Source organism: Desmodus rotundus, chromosome 13 (genome assembly GCF_022682495.2).
Source record: "Desmodus rotundus isolate HL8 chromosome 13, HLdesRot8A.1, whole genome shotgun sequence".
Lineage (NCBI taxonomy): Eukaryota > Metazoa > Chordata > Mammalia > Chiroptera > Phyllostomidae > Desmodus > Desmodus rotundus.
The window spans coordinates 48,912,794-48,927,104 of NC_071399.1; the positions used below are offsets into that span (position 1 = coordinate 48,912,794).

General features: G+C 40.6%; 1 protein-coding gene across 1 annotated transcript in view; it reads left to right on the forward strand.

Annotated features, from left to right (window-relative positions):
* Window positions 1–14,311, forward strand: part of ERICH6B (glutamate rich 6B) — an 80,528-nt gene that overhangs the window by 28,247 nt on the left and 37,970 nt on the right. Inside the window, exon 3 of the mRNA XM_053916366.1 lies at window positions 12,975–13,063. Within this exon, the coding sequence (XP_053772341.1) occupies window positions 12,975–13,063 (89 nt within the window). The remainder of the gene's footprint in view (window positions 1–12,974; window positions 13,064–14,311) is intronic.

The following is a 14,311-nucleotide window of genomic DNA, read 5'->3' on the forward strand; positions in this document are numbered from 1 at the left end:
TAAAAGAATACACCTCCATGAAACCAGCTCTGCAAGAGATGCTAAAGGGACTGCTTTAAGTAAAAGAAGGAAAACAGAAAGAGAGACGAACACAGGTATGAAAAAATGGCAATGAATAACTACCTATCGATAATAACCTTAAAAGTAAATGGATTAAATGCTCCAATCAAAAGACATCGAATAGCTGAATGGATAAGAAAGCATGACCCACACTTATGCTGCCTACCAGAGACCCACCTCAGGACAAAAGACCTACACAGACTGAAAGTGAAGGCTGGAAACAAATTTTCCAAGCAAACAGGCAGGAAAAAAAAAAAAAGCCAGGGTAGCAATACTCACATCAGACAAAATAGACTTCAAAAGAAGGGCCATTATGCACCCCTGTGTTAATAGCAGTATTATTTACAAGAACCAAGCTCTGGAAACAGCCTACATGCTATAAATAGGTGAGTGGATAGAAAAACTGTGGTACATTTACACAATGGAATGCTACCAGACTGTAAAAAAGAAGGAAATCTTCCCCTTTGCAACAGCACGGAAGGACTTAGAGACTATCATACGAAGTGAAATAAGCCCGTCAGAGAAAGACAGATACCGTATGATTTTGCTTGCATATGGAATCTAATGAACAAAATAAACTGACAAACAAAATGGAAACAGAAGCATAGATACACGGAACAGACTGACAGCTGTTGGAGGGGAGAGTGGAAGCTGAGTAGAGGTGGGCAAAGGGAGAAAAAGCAGGGACAATTGTAATAGCATGAACAATAAAATGTAATTAAAAATAAAAACATGAAAAAAAAAAAAAGAAGGTCCATAAGGAGAGTCCCAGAAGGTCACTTCATAATACTCAAAGGAAGAAGACACAAACGTTGTAAATATAAATGCACCCAATATAGGAGCACCCAAATACATAAAGAAAATCTTGGAGGAGTTCAAGAAAGATATTGACAGCAACACAATTATATCGGGATTTTAACACCCCACTGTCAAAAATGGACAGATCTTCCAAACAAAATATCAACAAGGATATTGTGTCACTGAACAATACCCTAGATGAAATGGACTTAACTGATATAGAGAGAGCTTTCATCCCAGAGAAGCAAAAAACACATTCTTTTCAAGTGTACTTGGAATATTTTCAAAGATAGACCACATGATAGGACATAAAGCAAGCCTCAAGAAAATTGAAATCATATCAAGCATTTTCTGTGACCACAAGGGACTGAAACTAGAAACCAACCCAAAAGGAAAAAACCCCAAACACTCAAAATCATGGAGACTGAATAGCATGCTATAAAACAATGAATGGGTCAAGGACAAGATTAGGGAAAAAATCAAAAAGTTTCTGGAAAAAAATGAAAATGAACTCACAACAACCCAAAACCTATGGGACACAGCAAAGGCAGTTCTGAGAGGGCAGTTCATAGCAATACAGGCCTACCTTAAAAAGATAGAAACATTTCAAACAACCTAACCCTACGCCTACAAGAACTCGAGGAACAACAATGACAGCCCAGAGCAAGTAGAAGGAAGGAAATAACCAAGACCAGAGCAGAGTTAAATGACATAGAGAGTAAAAGGACAATCCTAAGGATCAGTGAATCCAGGAACTGGTTCTTTCAAAAGATGAACAAAATCGACAAGCCTTTAAGTAGGCTCATCAAAAAAAAAAAAAGAGGATCCAAATAAACACAATTAGAAATGAAAGAGGAGAGATTACAACTGATACCACAGAAATACAAAGGAGTGTAAGAAATTACTACAAAGAACTGTATGCCAAGAAATTTGAAAACCTAGGTGAAATGGACACATTTCTAGGAAAATACAATCCTCCAAACCTGAGTGAAGAAGAAGGAGAAAGCCTGAACAGACCAATAACAGCAAACAAAATTAAAGGAGTAATCGAAAATCTCCCAGCACAGAAAAGCCCTGGACCAGATGGTTTCCCAGGAGAATTCTACAAAGCATTTAAGGAAGAGCTAACCCCTATCTTTCACAGACTATTCAAAAAAATCCAAAATGATGAAAGAGTCCAAACTCTATTTATGAAGCCAGCATCATCCTAATCCCAAAACCAGACAAAGACACAACGAAGACAGAAAACTTCACGCCAATATCACTGATGAACACAGACACTAACATTCTTAACAAAATATTGGCAAACCGCATCCAGCAATGCATTAAACAGATCATACACCATGACTAAGTGGGATTCATCCCAGGGATGCAAGGATGGTACAATATTCTCAAATCAATAAACATAATACCTCACATCAACAACAGCAAAGACAAAAATCCCATGATCATAGCAATAGATGCGGAAAAAGCATTTGATGAGATACAGCACCCATTTATGATAAAAAACATTCAGCAAAGTGGGAATAAAGGGAGCATTCCTCAACATCATAAAGGCCATATATGAGAGACCTACAGCCAACATCATACTCAATGGACAAAAACTTAGAGCTTTCCACTAAGATCAGGAACAAGACAAGGACGCCCTCTCTCACCACTCCTATTCAACATAGTATTGGAAGTCTTAGCCACAGCAATCACACAAGAAACAGAAATAAAAGGCATCCAAATTGGAAAGGAGGAAATGAAACTGTCACTGTTTGCAGACGACATGATAGTGTACATGGAAAATCCTATAGACTCCCAAAAAACTACTCGACCTAATAAATGAATTTGGCAAAACAGCTGGATACAAAGTAATACTCAGAAATCAAAGGCATTCCTGTATAACAACAATGAAACAACAGAAACAGAAATCAGGAAAAAAATCCCATTTGATATAGCAAGAAGAAAAAAAAAGTAGGTAGGAATAAACCTAAACAAGGAAATAAAAGACCTGTACTCAGAAAACTACACAACATTGAAGAAAGAAATTAAGGAAGACACAAACAAATGGAATCATGTACCATGCTCATGGATTGGAAGAATTAACATCATCAAAATGGCCATACTACCCAAAATGATTTATAGATTCAATGCAATCCCTATTAGAGTACCCATGACATATTTCACAGATATAGAACAAACATTTCAGAAATTTATATGGAACCATAAATGACCCCAAATAGCTGCAGCAATTTTGAGAAAGAAGAAGAAAGCAGGAGGGATCACAATACCTGATATCAAACTGTATTACAAGGCCACTGTAATCAAAACAGCCTGGTGCTGGCATAAAAACAGGCACATAGACCAATGGAACAGAACAGAGAGCCCAGAAATAAACCCAAGTCTTTACAGTCAATTCATATTTGACAAAGGAGGCAGGACCATAAAATGTATCGAAAATAGCCTCTTCAACAGATGGTGTTGGGAGATCTGGACAGCCATGTGAAAAAAAATGAAACTCAAGCACCAACTTACACCATACACAAAAATAAATTCAAAGTGGATAAAAGACTTAAATATAAGTCATAACACCATAAAAGTCTTAGAGGAAAACATTGGCAGGAAAATCTCAGACATTCCATGGAGCAACATCCTCACAGACACATCCCCTAAAGCAAGGGACATAAAAGAAAGAATAAACAAATGGGACCTCATCAAAATAAAAAGCTTCTGTACACTAAAGAAAAATACATTAAAATGAAAAGAGAACAAACAATGTGGGAAAACATATTTGCCAATGATACCTCAGACAAGGGCCTGATCTCCAAAATATATAAAGAACTCACACGACTCCACTCCAGGAAGACAAACAACCCAATTAAAAAATGGGCAAAGGACTTGAACAGACACTTCTCCAAGGAAGACATACAGAGGGCCCAGAGACATATGAAAAGATGTTCAACATCACTAGCCATCAGAGAGATGCAAATCAAAACCACAATGAGGTATCATCTCACACCAGTCAGAGTGGCCAACATAAACAAATCAACAAACAAATTTTGGAGAGGATGCAGAGAAAAGGGAACCCTAGTGCACTGTTGGTGGGAATGCAGACTGGTGAGGCCACTGTGGAAAACAGTATGGAATTTCCTCAGAAAACTAAAAATGGAACTGCCCTTTGACCCAGCAATTCCACTGCTGGGATTATACCCTAAGAACCCTGAAACACCAATCCAAAAGATCCTATGCACCACAATGTTCATAGCAGCACAATTTACAATAGCCAAGTACTGGAAGCAACCTAAGTGCCCATCAGCAAATGAGTGGATCCAAAAACTATGGCACATTTACACAATGGAATTCTATTCAGCAGAGAGAAGGAAGGAGCTTATACCCTTTGCAACAGCATGGATGGAACTGGAAAGCATTATGCTAAGTGAAATAAGCCAGACGGTGAGGGACAAATACCATATGAACTCACCTTTAACTGGAACATAATCCACAAAAGAAAAAAGGAAACAAAATATAACCAGAGACATTGAAGTTAAGAACAATCTAACAATAGCGAGAGGGGATTGGGGAGCGGAGAGTGTGGAGAGGGGAATACAGGAACTACTATAAAGGACACATGGGCAAAATCAAGGGGGAGGGTGGAAGTGGGGGAGGGAGGTGGTTTGGCTGTGGTGGTGTGGAGGGATGGGGAGAAAATGAAGACAACTGTAATTCAATAACAATAAAAATTAAAGAAAAAGAAAACATGAGAAATAAATATTTACCAAAAGGTGAAAAAAAAATGTTACCTACAATAAATGTAGGAAAATGTCTCAGTCTTTAAGAAGAGCGTCAGGAGAGCTGATACCTAGGATAAACTTATTCTTACCCAAAGTAGCAGTAGTAGTAATGATTACTATAACAACAACAATAATTTAGGGCCCTTTTAAAGTATGAATGGGGTAAAAAGAAGATCAAGGCAGATAGTGACACTGTTTAGCGCAATGTGAAGGAATGACTCAGAGAAAGTAACATCTTTCAATTGCTGTTTAATTTTGACTTCACTGTGAAGGAAACGGATACAACAAAATTAGGAAGATATAGCGGAAAGCAAAGTTAGTGAAAAGATCAGAAGACACTTGTGTGCTGACGTAAATAAAATACACCCAAAATATACAGAGAGAGAAACATAGCTTAATCATGTTTATAGTTTTTGAGGAATTGTGAAAAATTGGGGAAATGAGTCTAAAACCAATCTGGGGCAAATACTCAGAGCCAAATGACCACAGGAAGCCAGCATAGGATTCACAAGAACAAAGCAAGAAATACTTGCTTTTAGGTCACTTTTTGATAATTAGTAGGTCAGGAAATGGTGGTAATCCAATAGACTCAAATTCCACAGTGTTTTTTATTTCCAAAGACTTCCTGATGTTCCTGTGACCAAGAGAGTGAAATATCAGTTGGATGCTAATGTAAAATGATGGAGTGATAACTGTTGAATGATGACCCAGAGATACTGTTTAAGGACTAGAGTCAAACCAGGTTCCAGTGGGGATCCACAGGGCTCTGTCCAACAGATTTTATCATAGACCTAGGAAGGTTTGTGTTGGTAGATGACCTGAAGCTGTTGGGTGATGGGAACAATGTAATCAGATTCCAAAAGATCTTGACAGGCAGAAACATGGGACCAGAACTATTTATAATTAAATGCTGTTTTTAGGCCCACAAAAACAATAGGATAGAGAGGTACAATGTAGGGAAACCCTCTTTATTGTAGATGCTTTACTCAACCATAAGCTCATAAGTCAATGACATGACTGATATGAGAGCCAGGAAAGTTAATAAAAGTAAATATAATTAAAAGATCCTATACAGAGGGATTAGTCCTACTGTGGCTTGCACTGAGGGTCAGCCTAGGGACAATTGGTCCATCTGAGAACTACCACACTCTATGAGGGCTAGAAGCAGACTGGTGGGATTTGCAGAAGGTGTTGTTATGGCAGACCAGGAGACTATGCCATACTAAGAACTGTTGAAGCAAAGGACATGTAAAGTCTGGAAGACACATGTCTCTGAGATAGCATGCCTGCCCGCAAATACCTGGCGATCTGCTATACAAAGCCAAGACCTGACCTCTCCATCTGTGTGGAAGGGCTAGAGTAGCACTAGCTTCCAGGAAATATATTAAGAAAAAGAAATTCTTCCTAACAGGAGAGTCATGCCACAATGAAATTAGTTTTCTTAAAAGTTGGAAAGTTCTTGTCTGTAGAGGGCTTGGCCACAGTGGAAGAAGTAACTAGCAGTCAATGACAATGCACAAATGCCAAGGTGTCCAGACATGGCAGACCAGGTCAAAGCCTGATACTCCCATGAGCAGATGGAGTAGTTTGCCTTTGCTTTTTCCTCATGGGCCTGCTCCTCTCTGCTATCAAGCATGGAACCTTGAGTGTGCATGTGTGTGCATGCACACCTGTGCACATTTATATGTGTACTCATGTGCACACATATGTTTAGGAAGAGGGTGAGGTGGGAATGAGGGTGGCAAACAGGAGTGAAGACAATAAAATTTCAGAAGACACAAAGTAAGCATCACCAAGAACTTAGAAAAGTTCTCAAAAAAAATACAGTAGCCTCCCATTGCGTATCTTAGTGTGTCTATACTAGACAACCCCATGTTTCCCAGACAGCCCCCATTATGCTTCTCTTAGGGAGCAAGAACAGCAGAAACACCCACTTCCTACAGTGACAGCCATACCCCATTATTTATCACAGTCTTGGAGCCATTTGGCTCTATGGTTCTATATTCCTCCTACAGAAGAAAGAATATCTCCAAGGTGCACCCTCAACCTCAGTCATGCTATCTATCCTGGGGACCTAATTGGCCCCATGGTGACCAGAGGAGAAGGCCACGGAGGGGCTACATTTCCCGACCACTGGTTCATTGCAGTCCTAGAAAACAGGAGGAGGGGCAGTGGGAGCATCCAGTGTATAACAGCAGTCCCTTTCAGCCACTTTTCCCCCTCCATTGATCAGCCTTGAGTGCCAAGAAAGAACCTCAGACCCTAAATGTCCAATATGAACCCACTGGAATGTGTAAGGTTAAAATAATTAATGGCCACCCTCTTCTGTCTTCTAACAGCGCCTTCAAAATCAAAACTGAAAACGGAGCAAGAAGGCTCAACAACAATACTACCCACCTTGAAGTCAGATTCAGAAGGTATCATTTTAATTTTATAATTTGATGATGATTTTAAATGACTTTCAAAAGTTACAATCCACGAGAAGACAAGAAACACAGAATTATCAAGCCACCAGCCAAAGAAAGCCCTCTTTGGACTATTTATTTTTTTTTTATTTAACTTATTGTTATTCTATTACAGTTGTCCCAATTTTCCCCCTTTGCCCTTCTCCTCCTAGTCCAAACCCTACTCCCACAGCCAATCCCCGCACCATTGTCCCTGTCCATGGGTCATTCATACATGTTCTTTGACTAGTCCCTCCCCCTTCTTTCCACCATTGTCCCCCTCACCTCACCCCTCTGACCACTGTCAGCTTGTTCCATGTTTCTATGTCTTTGGTTGTATTTTGCTCATTCATTTATTTTGTTCATTAGATTTCTCTTATAAGTGAGATTATATGGTATTTGTGTTTCACTGCCTGGCTTATTTCACTTAGCATAATATTCTCCAGTTCCACCCATGCTGTTGCAAAATGTAGGAGTTCCTTCATTCTGCTGTGTAATATTCCATTGTGTAAATGTACCACAGTTTTTTGATCCACTCATCAACTGATGGGCACTTAGGCTGTTTCCAGCACTTGGCTATTGTAAATAGTACTGCTATGGACATAGGGGTGCATAAGTTATTTTGAGTTGGTGATTCTTAGGGTATATTTCCAGCAGTGGAATTGCTGGATCAAAAAACAGTTCTATTTTTAGTTTTTAGAGGAAACTCCATACTGTTTTCCACAGTGGTTGCACCAGTCTGCATTCCTAACCAACAGTGCATTAGAGCTCCCTTTTCTCCACATCCTTTCCAGCACTTGTTTTTTGTTGATTTGTTAATGATGGCCATTCTGACAGGTGTGAGGTGGTATCTCATTGTTGTTTTAATTTGCATCTCTCTGATGGCTAGTGATGTTGAGCATCTTCTCATATGTCTATGGGCTATCTATATGTCCTCCTTGGAGAAATGTCTATTCAGGTCCTTTGCTCATTTTTTAATTGGATTTTTTGTCTTCCTGGTGTTGAGTCATATGAGTTCTTTATATATTTTGGAGACTAAACGCTTATCTGATGTATCATTGGTAAATATGTTCTCCCATATGGTCGGTTCCCTTTTCATTTTGATGGTGTTTTCTTTAGCCATGCAGAAGTTTTTTAATTTGATATAGTCCTGTTTGTTTATTTTTTCCTTTATTTCCCTTGCCTTAGGAGATACATCAGCAAAAATATTGCTACATGGGATTTCTGAAATTTTACTGCCTGTGTTTTCTGCTAGGACTTTTATGGTATCACGCAATCCCTATTAAAATACCAATTGCATATTTCACAGATCTAGAACAAATGCTTCAAAAATTTATATGGAACCAAAAAAGACCCTGAATAGCCTCACCAATCTTGAGAAAGAATAAAGTTGAAGGGATCACAATACCTGATATGAAACTATACTCCAAGACCACTGTAATCAAAACAGCCCGGTACTGGCATAAGAACTGACACATAGATCAATGGAACAGAATAGAGAGCCCAGAAATAAATCCATATCTCTATGGCCAATTGATATTTGACAAAGGGGTCATGATCATACAATGGAGTAAATATAGTCTCTTCAATAAATGGTATTGGGAGAACTGGATGGGTATATGCAAAAAAATGAAACTAGAGCACCAAGTTACACCATACACCAGAATAAAAAATAGATAAAAGACTTAAATATAAGTCGTGATACCATAAAAGTCTTTTGACCATTTTAGACTAGGGCAGCCTAATTAAGACCAGTGGCCAAGGCATTATTTCTAGGGCTTGGTGTCAAGGCTCAAGGATTAGGTAAGAAACTGAGCCAAAGGGTAAGTGCTTTTAAATCTGAATTAAAATTTAATTTTGGAAGAGGAGGAAACAATATTTACCAGTGGAGTTAGGAGGGAAGGTAACGGTTCATTGCACGACACTTACCGTATACCTACTGACATTTAATGTACACCTACTATATACTGGGCAGAATATAAAGAGAGACAAACCCATCATACACTCTCAGAACTTAAATTCTAGTAGTCAAGATGAAAAATGAACAAAGGGAGAAGAAACAGTATTTATTGGGCATAAGCTACAGGCTGCAAACTGCTAAAGATCATGGAAGTTTCTTATCCCAAAACATGTGATCTCCACCCTGGTCTCCCGAGCCATTTAGAAGATGATTTTAAATTGATTCCTTCAGGGATCCAAAGGTCTAGACTAGTTCACCACACCACATTCTAGTAAAAATTGTTCCTATTCTTTTTCAGTGTATGCTATCACTGAAGTGCTGCAAGAGGAAGAAAATGGTGAGAGTCACACATGATATATCCAAAGATCCCTGTTCCCTGCAGAGTGTCCAGGGTTGGGGATGGTGCCCCAGATGGGTGAGTGCCCTGCTGGTCCAGGCTGTACCAAGTCCTAGAGAGGACCTAGGGACATGCTGAGCACACAGCCCCAGAACCTGGATATCCTTCCTTGTCTTTTTCTGAAGAAGGGGGATAGATCAAGAAGCAGAAAGAGGGTCTCTGGAGCAAGACAGAATGACCTGGCATAGGACCAAAAGTCCATCTCTCCACTCCAGCTCTGGTATAGGGACTCCCACATTTAAAGAGGGTCTAGTTGGTTGCTGGGTTCCCTGAGGTCTGGACAGCAGGACTCCACTGGAATGCATGGGCCCCTCCCTAGAGTTCACCCAATCATACCTTGGTAGGGAATAAACTGGAGCCCCTACACATGGTGCCCTGAAAGACTTATTACATTTTTGTTAAGGGTTAGTTGAATTTTACAAGGCAAAAGAACAAGGGGAAATCCTTATGGTAGTAGAATCCAAACTTGCATGTATCACTTCACAAAACAAAAGCCCTGCAATTAACCAGACCATCCTATTAGTAATTTGGGGACTTTCAGCATCGTGGGGGCGGGGAGGCAATCAAGGCTTTGATTCTGATATACAATGGCATATCAAACAAACTCTTTCAAACTCTAGACCAAGGGTGTCAAACTCATTTTCACCGGCGGCCACATCAGCCTCATGGTTGCCTTCAAAGGGCCAAATGGAATTTCAACTCCTTAACAGTTAAGCAGTAGTTACATTTATACAGTCCTAAAATTATTTTGGCCCTTTGAAGGCAACCTTGAGGCTGATGTAGCCCCCGGTGAAAATGAGTTTGACACCCCTGCTAGACTATGCATCCCAACTGCTACCCCACCACTCCCAAAAGGTTACTTATCAATAGAATTTATTTTATTCCATTTCCAATCAGGGAGGGTATTAGGAACTTGTGCTGCTCAGATGTTAATGTGGAGAGAGAGAACTAGGGACCTTATAACATACAGATTCTGACTCAGAAGTCTGAGATCTTACATTCCTCACAAACACCAGCAGCAACTATTCTGCTGATCCATGGGCCACAGGTTGAGTAGCAAGGTTTTAGAACAGCCTGCAGATCTGTGCCGTTAGCAACTACCATCTAAGATAACAAGAAATCTAGTACATGAAGGGTCAAGGAGGTGAAAAGAGCACTGAGTTGCAGAGCTGGCCCCAGGCTAGTCAATCACTGCTATTCCTCACCCTTATATCATCTGTAACTGGGGATCTGCCCAGCAGAGCAAATACACATGGCTCCAATATCTCTCCCAAACCAAGAATTGCAGTTCTGTCAAGAAAAACATTAGAGGACAAGCATTGAGTGGATGGGGAAAAATTAGGATTTGTTCTTAATTGGATTTGGGGAAGACACACTCCACTTTAGGGAATCCTGTATGCCAGGCACTTGCCTACATTAGCATGGCTTCCTCAGAGACACCCTGAAGATGAGGCTTATTGTCCCCACCACAAAGGTGAGGGGAGTAGAGTGGGAAAGTGCTGTATGGTATGCTGGGAGCGGCCCAGGTCCTCAATTACAGGCCTGACACTCCCTGCCCCCACCTCACCAATCCTCCCATAGAGCCATTTCCTGAGAAGATAATTCTGTCACTCCAACAAAGACACAGGTTGATGGAAAGTTAATTAGGAGTAAAGCTTTTCCTTCTCATTCAGGCCTAGTTATGCCTGTTACTGTGCATTTACTATGCTTGTCTTGACAGGTGGATGGTGCCCATCGATGTTAATAAGGTTAATTATTATGTTGAATCAGACACTTCTGAACACTCTGTTCAAAAGTATTCAGGACTGCTAAGTCACCTTCTTCCCTTGATAAACACCTACTTTTTCCCCTCAATTTAACTATGTATTATTCAGTAAAACCTATTAAAGTAGAGCAATCACAAATGACTGGGATTTGCTAAGCTTTCAGGGCCAGAGCCAGACTCCTATTCTCAGTCTCAGGCAGCACATACTCAGAGACCTGCAGGCACTGCCACTCAGTCTCTCCAGCTCCTTCAGGTCTCCTCTCCCGTGACAACGTGACAACCAAAAGGAGCTCCCTGAGTGCCTGCTTGAATTTCCATGGATTTTTGTTGGTTTTTTCCCAAATGGTTTTTAAAACTTCTCTCAGTCAGTGTTTTTGGAATTAAGCTGAAAGGGACCCTTGCCTTTGCCAGTTGTCAGAATCACAGTGGGCTGGTGTGTGCCTGAGGGATCTACAGGAAAGAACTGCTGGAGAGATTCATAGCCTGGGGTACACAGCAGATGGCACAGGTTTCTACCAGAAATAAACCAAAGCTGGGTAGGAGGACTGCAGGCAGAAAGGCCCCTGAGCCTGGTGTGGATACATGCAGATCCAGCTGAGTGGAATTCTCCATCCTGCTAAGAGCCCAAAAGAGTCAGTTTTTATTACTGAACCAAAATTGGGAAGAAGAACAAATATTACAAAAATACATGTGGCAGTCACAAAGAATATCCCTTCTCCACCCTCAGACATAAAATTAGACATAATAAGTCAGCCCTGTACCAATCTGGTGGATGTTCAGGCCTCTCTGGGTGGCCCAGCTTGAAGTGGCTCATGTCACTCTGAAGCTGAGATGACACACCCCTGTAGTTTCCCCAGGGGCCCAGTTACCATGTGAGAGATCCTCCTTGCAGCTCTGCCTCAGGATCCACACTGTCCTAGGAGCAGGGAAACCAGACCCAAGTTGTAATTGTCAATTCCTCGACTCAGTTTGCACCCCTGCAACAGTGGAGGCTTTAAGCCCCTTTTCTGGCCCAGATGGTCGCCAGGCTGTGGCGGACCTTGAGAACAGACATTCATGATCTCCAGTAGACTTTTTCATAGCTCAGTGGCTTGGGGATTCACCTTTTACCTTTAATTTGCTATTATGAAACTATGCAATTCCAGAAATAGGCAATTTTTGACAAAATTGGCAGGGTGTAGGAATATTTCTCAGGGTTTCCAAGAGAAAATCACACTAAGAATAAATCTCTTTCACAATAAAATCTAAAGTTCTTCCCACAGCCTACAAGGTCTTGGGTGAGCTGGCCCTCCCCCACCTCCTTCTCCCCTCCTGCTGCCCTCCTTCATGCTCACTCCTCTCCAGGCATACTGTGTCCCTTGCAGTTTGTCAAGTACGTCAATCGTACTCCTACTCACTCTCACCTCAGGGCCTTTGCACCTCCTAGCCTCCTGGCAGCAATGCTCTTCCCCAGCTACCTACCCACTTGTCCCCTTGCTTCCTTCAGGACTCACTCAAATGTCACTTTTTCAAATGAATCTTCACCATCCACCAAGAATACACACTCACTTTCTTCAGTTAGTCACTGAAACTGACCCTTTTCTTCCCATTTTATTAATATCCTCCAGTTGAAGATTAGGAAATTTGACGAATTTATTTAAACTCTTATAGATAGTATATACATTTTTATTTAAAAGGGCAAGAGTAAGTGCTATAAATCTATTTGCTTTTTTGTTTTGTTTTTGGTTCCTTTTCCATATGCCTTTCCTTTTGCTGTGTCTTCCAAAATTGAAAGCCATGAAGTTTGCCTCTCAAAGGAACTTTTGGGATGGTATATTAAATGAGCCCATAGACACACTGGAAGTCGAAGACTTCAATGACAATGTAAGTTGGATAAAAAATTGAGACTAAATAGTGCGCCTGAAACCTGCATAATTTTGTTAACCAGGCAGAAAGGTCCCAGAGCCTGTATGGATAGAGGCAGATCCAGCTGAGTGCAATTCTCCATCCCACCAAGAGAGGGAGCATCCCAATAAATTGAACAAAAAGGAATATATTTTTTTTCTTAAGGCTTCGTAACTATTTTTTTTAAATTTTTATTGTTATTCAATTACAGTTGTCTTCATTTTCTCCCCATCCCTCCACACCACCACAGCCAAAACCACCTCCCTCCCGCACCTTCACCCTCCCCCTTGATTTTGTCCACGTGTCCTTTATAGTAGTTCCTCTAAAACCCTCTCCACACTGTCCCCTCCCCACTCCCCTCTGGCTATTGTTAGATTGTTCTTAACTTCAATGTCTCTGGTTATATTTTTTTTGCTTTTTTCTTCTATTGCTTATGTTCCAATTAAAGGTGAGTTCATATAGTATTTGCCCCTCACCTCCTGGCTTATTTCACTTAGCATAATGCTCTCGAGTTCCATCCATACTGTTGCAAAGGGTATAAGCTCCTTCTTTCCCTCTGCTGCATAGAATTCCATTGTGTAAATGTACCATAGTTTTTGGATCCACTCATTTGCTGATGGGCACTTAGGTTGCTTCCAGTACTTAGCTATTGTAAATTGTGCTGCTATGCCCACTGGGGTGCACAGGTTCTTTTGGATTGGTGTTTCAGGGTTCTTAGGGTATAATCCCAGCAGTGGAATTGCTGGGTCAAAGGGCAGTTCCATTTTTAGTTTTCTGAGGAAATTCCATACTGTTTTCCACATTGGCCTCACCAGTCTGCATTCCCACCAACAGTGCATCCTCTCTTTTTCTCTGCATCCTCTCCAAAATCTGTTTGTTGATTTTTTTTATGTTGGCCATTCTGACTGGTGTGAGATGGTACATCATTGTGGTTTTAATTTGCATCTTTCTGATGTCTAGTGATGCTGAGCATCGTTTCCTACATCTCTGGGCCCTCTGTATGTCTTCCTTGGAGAAGTGTCTGTTCAAGTCTTTTGCCCATTTTTTAATTAGGTTGTTTGTCTTCCTGGAGTGCAGTTATGTGAGTTCCTTATATATTTTGGAGATCAGGTCCTTGTCTGAGGTATCATTGGCAAATATGTTTTCCCATACTGTTGGTTCTCTTTGTATTTTAGTGCTGTTTTCTTTAGCCATGCAGAAGCTTTTTATTTTGATGAGGTACCATTT